The sequence below is a fragment of the Sebastes umbrosus genome, chromosome 5, assembly GCF_015220745.1.
Source record: "Sebastes umbrosus isolate fSebUmb1 chromosome 5, fSebUmb1.pri, whole genome shotgun sequence".
In the NCBI taxonomy this organism is placed as follows: domain Eukaryota; kingdom Metazoa; phylum Chordata; class Actinopteri; order Perciformes; family Sebastidae; genus Sebastes; species Sebastes umbrosus.
The window spans coordinates 8,828,858-8,848,481 of NC_051273.1; the positions used below are offsets into that span (position 1 = coordinate 8,828,858).

Below are 19,624 nucleotides of genomic sequence, written 5' to 3' on the forward strand. Positions count from 1 at the left end.
TGGGTTCATCTTGCTACAATACCTCTAAAACATCTCCATCTCTCTTTTATTCTCAGTCAATCTCTCACACAAGGAAGTTACGAGCAACTTCAGATAAAAATAACAGCAAAAACTCATGTCCAATGCTTAAATTTGGCTCTGGGAAAATCTAAAAATACACTGCCAAGATGGAAATCAACAAACAAGATATGAGGAGTGTCACCCACGAGGCAGAGATAAGTGAGGACAGACCTATTTTTCTGCGTCTATCTACCTTTGGAGGTCAAATAAGGACGTTAGCATCTTGTTTTCCTTTCAGTTAAAGACCTCCTACAAACACTGCCAAGTGTTTGCAGGCGATCCATGCCAAGTCCCATAGTGGGAAATTGAAAATAAATATATATTTATGCTGTATTTTGAGGTTCATTCCCTTGTTTGCTTTTAATATTGTGCCCAGCTTCATTTATACTGTTCAAACAAACTGGTTTTAAACTGATTTTACCTGCACGCCAAATTGTGTTTCTATTTTTATTAGCCTGATATTTTCTTGAAATAAGATACTTCATATTTGGCTGAACAAGGGAGGGTGAATCTATTTTTATAAAGCAAATACCTTAGTGGTGCTCTTGCATATTTAAAATGCTAAAATGTTAGACCGTGTTAGACTGTGCTTGACTGCCGGTATAAACCAGTAATACCCAAGATTGGATATTTGGCTGCAGTAGGCAGAAAGTTTTTGGCATCATTGGGCAAAAACTCCATAATAACCTTTCAGCATATTGTAATTCAAGTGTTCTGAGAGAAAACTAGACTTCTGCACCTCATCATGGCTCTGTTTTCAGGCTTTAAAAAATCTATTCTGTTACTGTAATGCCTATTTCTCGCCTCAAATGTTTTCAGAAACATCTTGTAGTGTACTGTTTAGCTGTAAAATGAGAAAGTTTGTGACTTGGTATTTCCTCAACTGATCTCAACATGGGTAACAGGTAAGTTTTACTTCTTGTGCAAACAAATAATCAGCATACTGAGAGATTTAAAGCTACCACTGGTTGGACTGATTCTGTGGCTGTTTTTTAATCTCCATACCTCGAACACAGTGAGGGCGAAGGGGTGTCCCAGGTGGTGTTGGGAGGACAGCAGCACTTTGCGGTTGTCCCCATTCAGGTCCACACTGGACAGCAGGTGCAGCTTGGAGTCCACCCAGTAGAGACGCCTGTTAGACAAGTCTGAGAAGATGGAGGAGGAAGAGAGAAAGAAGAACAGCAAGGAGGAAGAGATGGAGAGAGAGAGAGAGAGAGAGAGAGAGAGAGAGAGAGAGGGGTCATTCCATGAGAAAAGGCCTAGGGTGAGAGGTATATGAATGTAATGGCCCAGTAGCCACACCATCAATCTTCTTTGACATGACGGCTGCGCTGAGAAACCACAGATGTGATTGTAATATTGCCGGTTGACTTCTTTGCGGGGGAAAATGTACGTGCCCTTGAGCAAATTGATTAGTCTTGCTGGACTTGCGTTAAAGGAACGCTTTGCTGTTTTACATTTCTATCACCATGTGATGGTCCCCAATGCTGTTTACTTTAGGACTCCGTTTTTGTGCTCTTGCTATGGATCACAAAGTAACCCTGTGGGTGACTTGGAACAGCAAGGGACATAATCCAAGTATGACTTTGCTTTTACCAGACGTGCATGAATAAGGAATTGCAATTAAGTATTTTTTACACATCTTTCCTTTCAAATTAAGCATTTTTATTAAACAATTTACTACATAAATGTATACTAAGTTGAAAACAGTGCTGGAGAATAAAAAAAAACTGCTTTATATGTATTTAATGAAACTCAAATGAAATGGTTATAAGTACGGACATTAATTTATCATCTGAAGTTAATAAAAAAATCTTCTAGCTGTGCTTTTTAAAAGGTTAATTACTTTGTTTTTGACAAACTGCTGCTAAATCCTCAGGTGAAACTATATATTTTTTTTAAATATAAATTCGGGAACTATTCCAGATTGGTGCAATACTGGCAGTAACAACACTGTGATTTCCCTTTTAATATGATAAGGAAGTCCAAAAATGTTCATATTGATCACATGCATAGTATGTACAGTAATAGGCAAGTAAGCTGACTGAACTTATAAAGGAACTGATTCAACATCATCATGCCATAAAAAAGAAGAACATAAAAACCACAGAGTTATTTTCATTCACAACTTCACCCCTCTTGACTCAGACAATCAACTGTTCTGTTCACCGCCTCTGTATGAAATCAATGACCAAGAGAAAATAATCCACCCCTTCTTCCACAGCGGCTTCCAACTCTCTCATTCCCCTTACTCTAAGAAATAATTTGTTTTCATACAGATGTAGTGACACCTCAATTCCACAGAGTGTGGCAACAGCGTGCCTCTCTTTCTCCTCGGGCAAGGGCAGCTGAGAGAAATTGGCTGGTGCCGCGGAGGGAGTTGAAAGGGATGATGGGAGGTATTGACGGCGCGGAGCGTCTGGCTTATTAATTCGGAGGGCCGTGTTCGCTGGCTTGATTGATGAGAGCCAGACACAAACTGAGCTATAACAATAAGAGCTACTCACGGGTTGCAGCACCCATAGACTGTTTTCTTCCCTGAGCTCTCGCTGTTTGTCTCTTTGTTTCTTTCCCTCTGCAGTTGTCTCTTTCTTTGTGCTGTAGTTACTCAACAATTTTTTTCCCTCTCTCTCCAAAAGCAATATCAGCATTATAACTTTGTTTATCAGAGCTGATTGATTTCCCTGTCCCTGTATCATCCTAAAGTTTTCTCTGCCCTCTTCAATGCATGTTCAAAGATAATTGTTTTCTGTCCTTCCTTACCCAGGGTGATCCCATTGGGCCACTCGATGTGTTCGGACACCAACACTTGTCGGTCCACTCCATTCATCCCAGCCTTCTCAATTTTGGCCTGACCTCCCCAGTCTGACCAGTACATAAACCTGTGGAAAGACACATACAAACCAATTGGACATGGACGGCTACAATTCAGTAAACAAACAGATACAAAGAGCCCCTTTTCAGGAGCAGTGAACAGGTTTTCATGTGTCATAGTCAATTTTTAGAAGACAACTAATATGCAGCTGAATCTACTCTATCACACAATGTCCCTGTCTGACTCGCTATCTCCTTTTATCCACAAAATCAAATAGTTTTACTTCTGAAACAGGCCTCGAAGACACTAAAGGAAAGAAGATACTGTGCAAAACTGCTGGTACTGGAAACTTTTAAATGTCTAGGCTTCATTTGCATGCATTTCATGCTACAGTAGTCTTTGTAGAGTTGTGAAAAGGGTCCTTTTGGGAACACAAGACACCCGAGAGAAAGGCAGAAAGAGTAGATAGAGTCACGTCGTATCTGCAAATAATTGTTAAGCTGCTTAATCTAACAGATGGGCGCAGCACTGCAAATACCGTTGGTAAAAAGCCTACTTTTAGACAAAATTTCTTTTCTCTATAATAACATTGGCTTGGACAATGACAATAACACCCACAGGCTTGTCTGGCCTCCATTCTTCCCTACACTCCTTTGCCACCTTCTTACACTTGTCCATCTGTCCAAATCTTCCCCCACTCACCCTTGGTGCGGATCCACCGCGATGGCCCGCGGCTCGCTCAGCTCGGTGGCTATCAGCACTTTCCTCTTCCTGCCGTCTCCCGTGGCGACGGCGATGCTCTTGTTGCCAGAGTCGGTCCAGTAGATGTTCTTGTGGACCCAGTCGACGGCCAGGCCCTCTGGGGAGTGGAGCGAGTCGATGAGAGTCACCTGCTGCGACGAGTCGCTGGCCTTGTTGATGTAAGCGCTGGTGGATTGTAGAGAACAAGAAGAGCCGTGTCAGACAATCAGCGTTGTGGAAATCATGAGATACCCAGTAATTTAGGAGCAAGCAGAAAAAGAGAGGCAATCACACAAGTTGTGCTTTGCTAGATTTCTTGTCTCCCTTTCTTGTGAAGAGAGACTTGTGTATGTGCCTTAGATACTAGTTGCACATGGATGGGAACAGGTATTCTTTACTCTAGATAATGCTATGTCAGGGCCACTCAAACCTAAGGCCTCCCACCAAACAGCACCTCCCAGGGAGAAAGAGTCTGTCTTTATCTATCAGGAGCTCACAATACAACCTGCCTTTCTCGGATTCTCTCACTCTCTACCTCTCTGTATCTTTCTGTCTCTTGTTTTCTCAATCTCTCTCCATTTTCCCCTTGCTTCCCAGTTGTTTTCTGCCCATGCTTCTGTCCCCATTTCCCTTCCTTCCTCAACATCTTCAGTCGTAGCACATTATTGTCTTCACTACGTTACTACAAGACAATATAAGACAACCTTGTCATTAGTTAGGGAAACGCAACGTCTCGATTTGCACCCCGTCGTCACATGTTGGCAAACCATACATGTAATTTTTTCCACCTAGTCCCACCCTACTGTGCTGTGATTGGCTAGTACACATTGCCTCAACACACCTTTGTGATTGGATTTTTGCCGCTGCAGCCCAAGCCCCCAGGAAGAGCAAATTTCCGTAGTGGCCAAACGGCGGTACTACAACTTCTGTGTCCATCACCTGATGCCATTGGGCCCAAAACAATTTTTTATCCATAGATTTACATTGAGAAAGAGTCAGTAAAATCAGCAGATATCTTTTTTTGAAGTAAATCAACTTCCCAGTATGAACACTTGAATAGCCCTTATTTAAACCATTAATTCATTTCAATCCTCAAAGTTGAAAAATGCACTAATAGCCAAATCCAGAGTTATTTCCCTTCCTCTGTTCATGTGAATGAGACCCTGGAGCGAGGGCTGGGCGGCGGAGTTAAAGGAAACGCTACTGCGCCTGCTCTATGGGCCCAATGGATGTGAAAGATCGCCGGATAATCCGGGCAATCGGCGGTCGAGACGTTTTGGCTCCACTGAGCAACTCTCATAAGAATGAGCGCTGTATCCGGTTCTCTTTATACATCCATGATGCAGTCAGGCACAGAGCTCTCCACCTCCTGCCAGAGCAGGTTGAAGGCGGCAGCGAGGCCTACCTAGGATCATCTAAAGTATAGCTTTTTCCCTAGATGATATAACAAATGTTATTTTGACTGAAATTGTTTGATTTGAAATAGTTTTGCCTATTTTGTTATCTTATAGCCTACAGTTCTCTAACAAAGTACGGAAGGGCAGAGCAGCTTAACTAAAGGCTGATGAGGTAGTCGGAGCGAAGGATGAGGTGGAGATGGATGAGTGAGGGACTTGGAAGCAGCTTGTGTTGTTAATTGGCTTTGCAGACATCTTCATCTATGGGGGGAAAGTTAGCCTGCTGCTGTCTTGTGATGGATAATCTAAAGCATCTCTCTTGTGTCCCAGAGTTTATAACACCTGTCTCACACACTGGAAATTAAAATGAGGTCTGGAGCAAACTGGAGGAAATCCCTCATGTTATTAGTGCAACAGTGGTCTATTTAAGAACTGCAAATGACTGACAAGTGTGGGATAAAAAAAAAAATACAAAACATACCACCCTGTCACAGAGTATTGGAATTATTCATTACGTCCTTGTTTTTAGTTACACATATTCAGATAGACTGAGATGAACAGGTTGGAGGGATGAATAGAGGGCAGACTGGTGTAAAGAATAAGACAGAGACAGATGAGTCCAAGACCACTGAGCAGATTGCATCTTTAATTGGCTGTATTATTGTTTGCAACAGACATCTCCATCACAGGGAGAAGTTAACAAGTCATCGACCCGTATCTTGCTAATCACTATGAATTAGTCTGGAAAACCACACCGTCGCAGTGAGGGACAATGAGGATGAATCACTTTTAAATACACAGCTATTTCTATTTGGTACACTGCTCCTTATCAAAGGAAAAGTACTGCACTGGAGAGTAAGTTGCTTAAGTAAAGTGTGCGATTAATCACATCCTTAGGAAAGCATTCTTGACACATTATATATGAGAAACCAAGTAATAAAGACAGGGAATAAGCATTTGCTAAGAGCAGTTTACGTAATATTTTTCAAAAACATTGAAGAAATATATCGATTTAAAGGTCCGGTGTGTTGTAGATCTGGTGGTATGTAGTGGTGAAGTGAGGAGATTGCAACCAACTGAAGCCTCTCCTGTGTGCCAAGCGTGTTGGAGAGCTATGATGGTCGACGCGAAAACGCGAATGGCCCTCTCTCTCTTGGAGCAGAGCCAGCGCGTAGAGTGTGTTTGTACATGGGAAGTGACTGGTGAAGCAAGAGAGAGAGAGCGGCGGTGACGGGAGTGAGTAACGTTATCAACTCCGGCCATAACAGGTAAGTTAACAGTGTTTGGTTTGTCTGTTTGTTTGGACTCCGTGAAGAGAGGATCCGCTCCCTTTGTGGATATAAACGGCTCATTCTAAGATAACAAAAACACGATTCTTATTATTAGGTGATTATACACTAAAGAAAACATACTTATTAATATTATATTCCATTTCTGCCAATAGATCCCCCTACCACCTCTCATCATTTTTCTGTCACTATCTTTTAATGGATGTAGATTGGTAGCAAGTTAGCTATGATGGAAGATGACTTCACCTTTCTTAATGCTGCTGATAAAACTCTGATTGGTCTCTCTAACTGGGGGAAACAGCCGTGAACGAGCACCAGACCTGTGCTAATCGCTGAACAAATGGGTAGATGTGGGCGGCAATTGAGAGATATGGAACCAGACAAAATATAAATGCATATTTAGCACTTGTGACATAGCTGTTATGTACTGTAGCATCGTGCATTGTATCTTTAACAAGGCCTTGGGGATTTTAAAACTATGGAGCAGATGAACTATGAAAAGGAGCAGATGATCTAAAAGGTACTTGTAAACTGAGAGTTTTAGATTGTATGGCAGTCCTTCAAAATGATATCATGCAACACAGAGCCGATGGTATACTTTTAAGTTTAAAAAAAACATAACAAGAACAACTGTAAGCATATTTAACTGTACAAACTCACTTGTTGCTGACCATTCAAAGTGTCTGTGTGTGTGTGTTTATTTGCTGCTTCCAAAGTAGAGTTCATCATGACGAATGAGTTAATTTGTCCTTTCTCTGTCACAAGCCCTTGAGTGTATCACACATGAGTTTTATGTGGAAGTATGCGTGTGTGTGTGTGTGTGCAGATGAGTAATGGTGGTGATTATTGAGGCAGTGAAATTAGAGGGAGCATATGGCTCAGCTGAGATGATAGAGGGCCCCTCCCACTACCTGCCAGCCATCACTCGCACGCACGCACGCACGCACACACAGTCATGATATACCTACAGCTTGTGTATTTGTGTGTGTGCACCTACTGTTTGTGTGTGAAGGACAAACAGCTCCACCTTTTCCTGACAGATGACACACACACACACACACGCACACATGCATGCACGCACACACAGGGCCCCCAGGTGTCTCTCTGCCTCTCTACCAGAGGTGTGACAAGTTGAAGCAGACAAGGTGGATGTATAGAGGAGAAACAGAATGACAGAATGGCTGAAGAAAGAGGGAAGAGCATTTTCCAAACACCTAAAGTCCTGATTCTGTACAGTGTCATTCATGGTTTTATTTAGGCTTCATTGGTAGTCCAAATAAATACTTGTGTTTTCACTTTTGACATGTTTTCATGTCAAACTTGCATCACATGTTATGGCAAACATCACACAAATTATATGTAATGTTTATTGTGTTTGTGTGTGTGTGTGTGTGTGTGTGTGTGTGTGTGTGTGTGTGCGTGTGCGTGTGCGTGCGTGCGTGCGTGCGTGTGTGTGTTTGTGTGTTTACCTGTATATTTTACGATGATACAGATCACACCAGAACATCTTGTTGGTGGACACGTCTACATCCAGGGCCACTGCGTTCTTCAGCGTGGGAACCACCTGCGTGTATTCACTCTTCAGCAGGTCAATGCGACGGATCTCATGGCGGTTGGTGAACATCAGGTATGGACTCTTTCCTGATGGAGCAGAAAAGACATTCACGTCACAATCCTGCATGAGCACGTCTCCCGAAGGAACCATTTATTTACACCTAGACATCGGCGAGATTGGACACTAGATAGGCCACAACTCTCAGGAGATATGTGGAGACCCCTGACAGCCATCAACCTACAATAGTAACCCCCAAAAGAGTTTAATTTATCATTCTCAAACCACTCTCTACTAGACATGGGCCATTTGTAACACTGTCAATCATAAGTGTGCTATAGTGTATACGTGACAAGGAAACATTTGCTGATCTTGACAATGACACATAAATTGTAGCCCACATCCCAAAGCTGTATTTGAAAGGTGAACCTGCATACCTGCATCTTTGTTAATGTAATGCAATCCACACTGTTCCTGAGCCTGAGACAGACAAGGTCACATTGACTTCCTGCTACTGCTGCTCACTGGCAGTACAGCTTGATTTAACTATGTGCTGTCATGTGTTACCACATCAACAAGACCAGGAAATTATCAAAGATGTTGACTTGATATAAAAAATATATTTTAAACAGTGATGCTGACATGACATATCCCTTAGCCATGACAACTCCTGCCCTTGGATCCATTATCCAATTCATTTGAAATTCAGTTCAACCAACTGTCCAATGACAATTATACACCTCTTTATGTTGTTGGCTATATATGTATTTGCCATGACTGTGATGAAGACACAGTGGTGTCAAAATGTTGGTCTGTTTGCACTATTGAAGTTAGACCTGTCCCCTTTTAGGGGCCGTTCACATGCCGCGTTTTTTGCACCCTCAAATCCATTATTGTCAATGTAGATGCGTGGCAGGCACACTCAAAAGCGAGAGCAACGCTGGAGCGTTCCCAAGCACCTATTTATCAGGGCGCCAAGGCTGCGCCCCAAGATGAGAATAGTTATACTTTTGCAACACAGCAGCGCGTACTGCATGTCATGTGACGAGGAACAACCAATCACTGCCAGCAGATATCTTTTCTTTCTTCCGTACGGTTTCAGATCAGTCTACGGTAAAAATATGGAGGAGAAGTCAATCATTCCAGTGCAGGGCTACCAAGAGCTTTACCATCTGTCTCACGGACTAGCTTCACCCTTTCTGTCCGAGGACATCACAACATCCCGTTGAAAGGTCAGCCAAATTGACAGAGAAATCGAGCAGTAAAGCTACTGTGGGGGATTTACAGTGCTGGAAATGCATTTATCTTTGTTTTCACTTTGTTTAGTTTAGCCAGTTTTGCTGTTAATTTACGGCAACTTCATCATTATTGTCATCGCAGCACGCATGTTTTGGTTGCTTAGTAACGGCAGAAGCGACAGGAGCACAACCTCCCAAGCACTTTGGATAAAAGGATGAAAGCGGCATGGCTGGCATTTTCCACGCATTTTTAGACACTATATGTAAACGGCTCCTTAGTTGACTAATCTGTCGTTTTGGTCCTATAAGACTTCTTTAGTCAATTAGTCGTTTTTTATGTTTTTTTTCATTCTGAATGACTTATTTCTAAGAAACTTATGAGCACATTTCTTTGTGCGATTCTTTGTGGAGAAACTCTGTTTTTTACTAATCGATTAGTCAACAAAATCGTACAAGTGTTAGTCGACTAAGAATTTCAACGAATTAAAGGCTGCAAAAGTGTGCTCCAGTTCTTTTTGCCCTTCACATGTACTTCAGCAGCACTGTTAAAAACCCAAACATACTCTCATCTACAAAGATACCATAGCCGGTGTTGAGTGTTGGTTCTTATTTCTATTTTCTTATTGCATTTGTACTATTAAGGTTCTTAACACATGTATTTTTGATGATGTGAGCATAAATAAATCATCCAAATTAACCTTTTAAAAGAAACAATATATTCTGCACACACACAGAGTACTTTTTGACACAACATAATGCTGTTCGCTTAATTATTCACACACTTATGCTCTGCAGAAAAGTAGCATATGTATTATGCGAGGTGGCCCTAACTGAAAGCAAAGCAGCCTTAAAAAAGACACATCCACTCAAAGAGTTTGTATGTATGTGAGTGTGTGTCCTGCTGCTAGATGAAATAACAAAGCACAATGTGCAAGTGGATAAAGTAGCCCAACAACTAGACATGACACATCGTTCTATTTTTAGTACAACAGCTTGTCAAAAGTGTGATTCTGGGTTCTCTTCAACAGTATAATACGTGCTGTCTGCGGGCACATCAGTTACCTGGGGCACCTTTTTTCAGCAGGCTGAAGGTGAGTCAAGCATTTGAATAATCGCCAGGCAGTTGACAAGGTCAACTCCCTCTTTAGTACACACAGATACAAAAAATATATCTTAATTTGTGCTGCATACGGTAGAGACACCTCTGTGTGCCGGTTTCCCTTTCTATCTTTATCTCTCTTTACTTCATCTTCACTTCTCTCTCCTATCTGTCATGTTGCTCTCCACTCCACACTGACCAGTAAAGCAGAAACGTACGTAACAAGGTACGTACACACACACAAACTCACACAGAGCCAACCAGCTCTCAATAGGTTTCCTCAGCCCTGGTTTAATACGGGCTACTGCACAGGGAGAAAATATTACATTTCTACTACTGTTTGGATCCAATCATTTTCCTCTGACTACTAGGTTTGAAACCATCAATTTCACCTGCTGGGAGAGGGAGAGAGAGAGAGAGAGAGAGAGAGAGAGTGAGAGAGATAGAGAGAGAGAGAGAGAGAGAGGGAGGAACGAAACAAGAAGGAGCGAGGCACAAGCAAATGTGATGGATGCAGCTAGAGTCATGGAGAAATGAAGAGTAAGAGGATGTAATTGGGAAGGAAGCAAGAAGGAAAAGACATTAACAGATCAAATGACAGTGGAGGAAAGAAAGTGAGGTGGGTAGGGTGGAAGAGAGAGAAAGACGGGATGAGAAAAAGAGAACATTTTGCAGCATGTACATAATGAGAACAGAGATGGATCCAACTTCTCTTTCATCAATCCTCCTGACTCACTTTTTCGAGACAACATCTCTTATCCCTCATCACTGCTGTTGTCGCAGCAATATGTCCTCCTCAAAGTGAAAAAAGCTGACTCACTGTTTTCTTCAGGGCATGACACTAGAGATGCCATCAAAAAGAAGCGCAACATAATCCCTCCTCAGTGTATCCCGGCAGAGCAACAGTCAGCTTTCTTAACAAGAACAGCGTCCCCTAGATATATTTTAATCTGCACTGCCAGTTCGGGGCCGCTCTGCCCCGTTAGCCAATTAAGATAATGCAGAGAAAAGATAAATACGGGCTGGGGAAATGCTGTCAGCCACCGCGGGCACATTGATTTGATTTGCACCAAAGAAGATGTTTATGTTGTGGAGGTGCAAAGTAAGAACATAAAGACAGACGGAAAGGTCAGACCAAAGCCAGGTATGAAATTCTGCAGGATGATGGGGATGTTCAGGAGCAGCCAGTGTGGATAAGGTTATTAGGATGATGTTATGTCTGGAGGTAGACACACATATCTGGGTCAGCCATGCTTGTTAAGTCATACACACTATGCTATATAATGATGAATAGATGCTGCAGCTGGGAACAGAAATGAACCTTCTGTCAAAAGCCAAAAAGTCATCCTACTTGCTAGCATTCCTCATGACAAAGCAAGTTATATAACGCTTCATTATGTCTCTGCTGGAAGGCCAGAGAATCCTTCTAATAATTGCGCACCAAAGTTGTGACCATTGTAAGTCGTGATAGTTCATTGAAAGAATAAAAGACACGATAAATGATAAATATATACGTGTAAATTTGCATTCTGGATTAATATTACCGACATTCCTACAGACAGACGGAATAAAATGTTGTGTGCTTGTCTATTAAAAGCTTAAGACTGCAGGAAAAACTTCTGAGACGAGGTTTGACAGTGTTCCACATCACTTTGGGTCCCATGGCAAAATCTTTTGACAATGGGGAAAATCTGACCACTGCTTGAAACTCATTTTGAAAAGTGTGTGCTCAAACTGTCAAGTGTGGAAAAAAATTGCTCTTGGCACTGTGGTTAAGCCCCCAGTACACTGCACTGTAGATGAGAGCGACAACAAGGAACAAGAGGAGGAAACAAGAGTTTGGTCCACAGGCAGTTTGTAAATTTCCTCTGCATCGTTGTGACAGCGTGTCCTGCTTTATGTACCTGCGATGTATTCCATGCTGTTACATCTTTCTCCTCCTCATCTTCACTCCTGTCTGTACTTTTCTTAAACTTTTATTTGACTATCTTAAAAGGTCTCAGTTTATGTACCGTCATTAAAAAGTAAATTAGTTGTCGTGTGTATGTGGATGTTAATTGCGTTATTAAAATATTAGGTAACACTTCATTTTACAGGGCCTCAGATTTCATGGTAATTAGGTGATAATTAGCAGGTAGCCTATTTGAAATTTCTTATTACTGCCCAATTACTGCCAAATTACCCCAATTTTTACCTCAAAATTGATCAAAAATTACTTTTTTTAATTAATTTTTTTAAGAATTCCAATCAGCCTGAGCATTAAAACCAGAGGGTATAACGGATGCGCGGTGTAACTGATGAAGCGTTGATGACGCATGGCCCCGCCTTCTTCGAGCAGAGACATACGTGTGTGGGTTCTCTTAATACATCCATGGTGTGGATGTGTGTGCTGGAGCTGCTGGCCGTCCGCGGTGAGAAAGACAAAAGCGCTAGATGACGGGATGAGAGACGACATTGTGTAACGTTATACAGACATAACAAGGCTGCTGAATGAGAGAGGCATCCGCCGATACGTTACACGGAAACACACCGTGTTAATAATAAGCCGACCACCTCACGGTACCGCCGGCTGTGAGCTGTGATCTGTTTTTAAAGTTGCGCACCTTGGCGGAGGTTTGCGCTCTCCGAGTGCCATTCTAGTATGAATTTGTTTTTATTGCAGCGATTGAAGTTATAGTTGCAGCATTAAAGAGGACCTGCTACGCTTCTTTTCAGGTGCATACTTATATTATGGGTTGTTTACATGCTTCAATGTTCATGTACATGCACAAAAACTACAGTATATAACACACTAAAGGAAAGGGGAAAAAGCACCAAAGCATAATAGGTCGTCTTTTAACTGTTTCATTTTATTAAGCATATTATATAATGATAAAATAATACAAATTTGGATACTGGCAGAACATTTTCTCTAGAAATGGTGCTACAGTAATTTTGTTTATGTGTTGACATGGTCAGTTGTGACAAAATAATGGTAATAATGAGGAACAGCACCACAGAAACATACTTGTTCTATTCTGCTTTTGCATAAACTATATTTTATGTAGGATAGACAATTTAACTGGTCAAGAAACTGCCACTTTGTGAATCCATCCTTCTCATGCATAGTAACTCCCACACTCCTCTCTCTCTCTCTCTTCTATAATAATAACTCAAGTTGACGACTCCTTGAGTGGCATCACACCCATAAAGGTGTAAAACACAGAAACAATGAATGCAATTAGTGAAGTGCAATAAGGCTTTCTTCAGGGGACTTAATGGACGCTGCCACGTACTAATACAAACACGCAACACACATTCACGAACACCAGCTTAGAGGAGGGAACGCATTACGACTCCGATCTGGGACTTTACTTTTAATTAGCATTGCTAGTGTTGCATATTACTCTGAAATTAATCTGCAGAGCCTGAAACTACATGTCAGGATTAGAATGAAATGCACTCTTTGTACGCCGGAGAACACAAAGAGCAGAGGTTGGCTATTGTCATTCAATCATCTGCACAGGCTCAACTTGCACGTAGAAAATGCAGGAAAAAAAAGCCATTGCGTGTAACTTGAGGATGACATTGTGTTTTACTGAGATAGGAGCACAAATAACAGCCTTAACTTCAATATGTGCAAATGATATTGGCACTTGACACATGTCACATCTCATCACAGAAAGCGTCGCTTCTCCTGGCCGGTATCTGTGTACGAACGTTGACTCCTCAAAATAACTACATGTTCATTTATGTGACCGGTATCCCCAAAGTGCATGCTGATGTCTGTGGCCGTACATGTGTGTGACTGGGCGTACATATGTGCATCTAGGAATGAGTTCACAGTCGAAATGAGGCTTCATTAAGTCCACATTACGTCAGCTTCACGAAGCAAACATCTCTGTACAGTATTTATGGTCCCATCTATTTGTGCCTCTGAATAAATAAACCTCAACGTAAACAATAATCCTGTCACATTTCCTGTCTCTTCCTCTTGACGCTGTTTCCTTTGGCACGCTACAACATCTGCCACAATCAACAGCGCGGATGCATCTCTGCGTTACTTCAATGAGCAGAGAGATATTCATACAATGCATCCATCCGTCCATTTATCTTTTCTCCTCCTCTGCTTGCTTGCCTCTCCTCCCCTCTAATAAATGTCTTGGCCTCTGACAAGGACTGTTTGCGCTGCCGAACAGTAATAAAGATTCACACAGAGAGGCATGAAGCAATCAATGGTGGTTTTTATGCCACTTAGCTTAAGAGTGAGGGCCTGTTTTCTGCTTTAAGCTCCGTCATTACCAGACCAGTTCACCCTATAATGACTCAGCCTAAGACCGATGGCGGTAATCACTAGTAACACTCTTTTCTCTCTCTCTTGTCCCTCAAAAAAAAGTTAATTTGCTGTGTAACTCAATCAGTTAAAGGTTCCATAAAGAGGTGGTTGCAAGGCATTAACACTGCCAGGAGAAGAGGCTATGTTTCCTGTAGAATTTATAATGTAGATAAAGCACTAATAAACTGATTATAGTTTCCAATCCTAGGTCTACCCCTCTATTTTGTTAACTGGAAAAGATGTAGAGTTTTGCATTACCAACAACACTGAAATTCTGCTTCCAGCATGGCTAGATGTAAAAAAAATATATCAACTTTTATCGTAACATCAAGACACATCAGAAGCTCTAATTTGTCAGGAAACGTTATCTGCTGGTGTTTGAATGGTATTTGACAGACAGCGTCGTTATCGGTAAAGCCAGCAGTCAAAAGACTGAGAATGGGGGGTTCTAATTGAAAACACCCAGAATTTGCATGGAGCTTTTCAAAAAGGCTGTTACACACCGCCAGAGTTTCTTTCGTGCGATTAATTCACATGTTAATATTTTTTTGAACTGTTGTTTTTGTGAGTTCTTTCCAGAGTTCCTACTTATTTTCCATTTAAAAAAATTAATTTCCACTTTTACAGACTAAAATTCCCAGACTTCTCCGTTGATTTTCCAGACTATATTTGACATCTGAGTACAAATAGCTAGATGTTTATTAAATCAATAAATGGTATTAAAATCCAACTGTTAACATGTATGTTACAATCTGACTATGTAGCCTATACTATTATGTTGCCAAATAATTGCCAGAAGATTGCACCTAGGTACTGCAGATCTTACAAATCAATTAACACCAAGCCCAAACAAGTTCAATGCACAGCATTTTACTGAAGCTGCAATGCTAAAACAGTGCAATTTAAGAAACTGTATATCTTCAACCTCTTCTGTAACAGAAGCGATGTTCATGTACAATTCACCATGGGACTAGAAAAGAGGAAGTCCATTGGCTTTGCGTCGCACGCCATACTTCTTGCCATGCTTTCGACGACATCAAGCTCGCTCTGGTTGCCTTTTCACACAGTAGTAAATATTTAACCGCCTGCTCCTAACTCCATGAAAAACACTCTGCTTGTATGAATTTTACATTATATTTTAGAAAACCGAACAAATATTTTTCCATACTCTTTTTTTTTTCCATACTTATCCAGTCCTGGAAATTACTAAAATCAAATTCCATACTTTTCCATACTGTGTAGAAACTCTCACTTTCACACAGAATGAGAATATTCTGCAGCAAAAAAGCGGCGTAATTTGTTTTTGTAACAAGGTCGATTTTCGGAGCTTTCACACCACGAATAAAGGCACCAACCAATCACGTTGTGTGGAACGGATTGAGGTGCGTCTTTATTTATGAAACAACACGGAGGCTCCGTAGTTTGAACCAAGATCGCAAACTTTATTACTCCTTTCAACCTTGACAAAAGTAGCGCAGACCAGATTCACTCCTTCCGATCTCACCTTTCACAATAAAAGCTACATACAATATATGCAGGCGAGCATTTAGCATTTTCGTGTCGTTTATTCGTCATGCCCCCGGTGAGTAAAGGCCTTTATTAGGTACAGCTAACAAGCTACAGTTGCATCTTCACCTCAGGATTTAAGGCAGACCATTTTCCAGTAACAACCTTGCCTGGTGCAACTTTGAGGACAAGATTTTATTTTCATTCATACCACTGCTCGGAGTGTTTACCCAGGCCAACGAAGGGTACAGACCCTGCTTGTGTCCCACAGTGAGTGGGCTGGCCCCCCTCCCCACACAACATCATCCTTTGACACTCCAGGGAGAGCAGAGGCAGCTGGCTGCAAACTTTTCATTAGTGGGGACCGCAGAAAAAGGTGGCAAATATTTGTCTTTGCACAGATTGCCGTGCACGGCCTCCATACAAAGCGATCCTCTCGTTTCACAGAATCCCACAGTGTGAGAATAGTGTGGGATGCGCCTCAGTAGCTAGGGGTGCTGGAATGGGAGAGTAATTGGTGTATATATATATATAGGAGCTGGTCTCTACGTGCGATTCCTTTCGAGTACATGTGTGCCCATGTCTGTGTTTTGGTGAGAACATTCATCTATGACAGTGTGCCTCTTTAACCTGAACAAATGGGTGCCAGCGTGTGTGTGATAAATAGCTCACCCACGGCTTTGCAGGTCTTAGAGGCGGGGTCCATCTCATAGCCTTCGTAGCATTCACACTTATAATCTCCTTTGTAGTTGATGCAGATCTGACTGCAGGCATCTGGGTTCTCACACTCATCTATATCTGTGGAGAGAAACATAGCACAAAGACATAAAGATCTAAACAACACAAGAGACACACAAAGTCATTTATGTTTTAAGAGTGAGAAGTACATTTTCTGTATCTAGCATGTTAACAATCTTTCTCTCAAAAGAATGTTCACTTCAAATGAAGAGTCTGTGTCTTCAAATGGAGTTTCTAGGATTTATATCTATCTGGCCGAGAGCGCCAGCAGACAGGATTAGATCTCGGTTTGAAAAATGTGCATGCTTATTACTTGTTAAGTGTAATTGTGAGAAACCCAGTTTGCATAGATCACTACTGAGAGCAGCATTGCTTTTAAGTCTATTAAAAGTTATTTTTTACCAAATCTTTAAAAATGATTCTATATTATACAATTTCAAAGTCAAAGAGAGGATTAGGGGACTGAACATTTTTCATGCGTTTTGCTAGAATGGATTTATATGAATGGATAATGTGTCTACAGAATATTTCACCTGTCCACTGCACAGATATATTGTCCTTGCTAGTCTGTTTAGGATAGGCCTAATTAATTGGCAGCCTGTTGGCCGAACCCGGCCCTTTAACAACCTCAAACCACCCCTTTGATCATATATAAATATGAAAATAATTATAATTTCTTCCAATAAGAGAGTTTATTCCTGTTCATCAATGTTACCACTCATGCTACTGATGCTGTTACGGACTGTTAAAAGCAATATCATTGTGTTTTTATTTAAGTAACCTGCAAACATTACACCAAGTTTATGGGTGTCTGCATTGTTTGATTATTAGAAGATCATCATTTTATTAGTAGGATAATTATCCCATTCCTTAGTTATGTCTTGTTCAGTAAAGAAATACTAATTTGATAAAAAAAATTGTTTAAAAGTTTTAACCCATGCTGTTTAAGCAGAGCAAATTTAGGTGCGTCAAACTGAATAAAAAAGATGTTGAATGCAACATTGTGTTTATTAAAACAACCTACTAAGATTAAAAAGGTGTATTGTTTAGGACAACAGCGAGACTCAGTCACAGGTGGTACATTTAAACACCTTAAACCAAATAAAACCATAAAAACAGCAGCCCACATTTTTGGAAATGGCTTGTTTGCCAGCAAACCCCCAGCCCGATGAGAAGATCAATACCAATTTGATCTCCCTGAGATCAGGATTCAGGATGTGTGTATATGTATTAGCACCAAGACGTGAAGCGGGGGACACTGCTTCCTCGGCTCTGTCCAAAGTAAAACAAATCACTTTCAAGCTACTTTAAAGCTGTCTTATTTACGCTTCGGATCTTATCTTGTTAATTTAACTTGTGTAGGATAAGGAATGCTAAAATCTGGCATCGTGATTTCAGACAGTTACATCATTTGAGCATTTTCTTTAAATGATTTATCTCACAAGTAACTCTATGCAACATATATATGAAAACAACATTACCATCATAGATGTAGTTGTGTTTTAAAAACATGCCATGTCTGTTAGAGGCACACATTCCCGGAGCAAATTACCAGCACATATCAGGGACTGTGACCACTACTTAACCTTTAAAACTCAAACATTGGCTAAAAACAAACCAGTCATGTACTCATGCATAATATATATATATATATATATATATATATATATATATATTATGCAATAGCTAAATTATATATATAGCTAAATGATATATATATATATATATATCATTTAGCTATTGTGCTAATTCCAGCATATTTACATTGATGCGTATTGCTGATGTGTTGATTAATACGCACTGTCCTAAATCAATAAATTCAATAAAAAAAGAAGCTAAATAAAGGGTCTTATCTTTCATAGGTACAATAGATCTACTCAAGAATCTGGACCTGGTACCAGTCTACAATTACAATTACACCCAGTGATTGTTGTCACGATACCCAACTTATAACCGCTCACATATCCATTTATCTCAAATTCTATGTGTATTAAATAAAGTAGATACAACATGACAATACATCTGCTGTGGAGTGGTTTAAAGAGGTCGCTTTGGTACCAGTTTATCCCTGCTTCAAGTCATGTCCCAGACTACGGTCTTAACTTAATTTTTAATGACAAACAAGAACATTTCCCAATACTGTATGCCAAAATGTTCCTTTTACCAGAATATGACCAATAGCTGGGCTAGAAACATTATGAAACTCTCTTGGAGCTGCTCCCTTGGTTTCTCAAAGAGCTAAATAAAAACAGAAGAGGGCAGAAAAAAATAGCCCTACAGATGGCACCAGCTCAGACAAGCTGTGATTGTACATTAGTCGTGGTCTTCTGCATTAAAGCAGCAGTTTTGTCGCATAACTTCTTTTTTCTTTACCTCCACAAGTCTTTTTGTCCAGGAGTTTGTACCCAGAAGGACAGTCACACTCATAACCAATTCTGCGGTCCCTGCAGATGTGAGAGCAGCCGCCATTGTTGTCTGCACACTCATTCAGGCCTGTAGAGAGGAAGGACAGAGGACGGGACAGGCACAAGAGAGGAGGGAAGTAAAGAAGAGTTGAATATTAATTAAATAACTCCAGCAGTCTAAAATTGGATAGAAAAAGAATCAGCCTGGGTAAAACACAAAGAAAGAGTTGGACAGAAAGACAAACGCAAAAAGTTTGTGTGTGTGCATAATTTTAATTATCCTGCCAGTTAAGATAGTGTGTCTGTGTAAATTTCCATTAAAAAAGAAAAGACATTCAGCTTTAAAGCAGTAGAAAAAGAGAGACTGTGTGTGTGTGTGTGTGTGTGTGTGTGTGTGTGTTCATGGCCTATGGGCACAGTCTTGGCCAAATGCACCTGGAATCAATCCATTCTCCAACAGGGAGCTTGG

The 19,624-nt window shown here is 40.9% G+C and overlaps 1 protein-coding gene across 11 annotated transcripts in view; it reads right to left on the reverse strand.

Moving 5' to 3' along the window:
• The window catches only part of lrp8 (low density lipoprotein receptor-related protein 8, apolipoprotein e receptor), a 203,244-nt gene that overhangs the window by 30,352 nt on the left and 153,268 nt on the right, over nucleotides 1–19,624 (reverse strand). For all 11 annotated transcript variants that reach the window (XR_005206860.1, XM_037769254.1, XM_037769248.1 and 8 more), the window contains exons 8-13: nucleotides 19,124–19,243; nucleotides 16,685–16,810; nucleotides 7,772–7,943; nucleotides 3,578–3,802; nucleotides 2,824–2,942; nucleotides 1,066–1,205 (exon numbers count right to left, since the gene is read on the reverse strand). Coding sequence is in view for 10 of the 11 variants with exons in the window: in XM_037769254.1 (XP_037625182.1) it covers nucleotides 1,066–1,205; nucleotides 2,824–2,942; nucleotides 3,578–3,802; nucleotides 7,772–7,943; nucleotides 16,685–16,810; nucleotides 19,124–19,243 (902 nt within the window). In the remaining variant the exon portion in view is untranslated. The remainder of the gene's footprint in view (nucleotides 1–1,065; nucleotides 1,206–2,823; nucleotides 2,943–3,577; nucleotides 3,803–7,771; nucleotides 7,944–16,684; nucleotides 16,811–19,123; nucleotides 19,244–19,624) is intronic.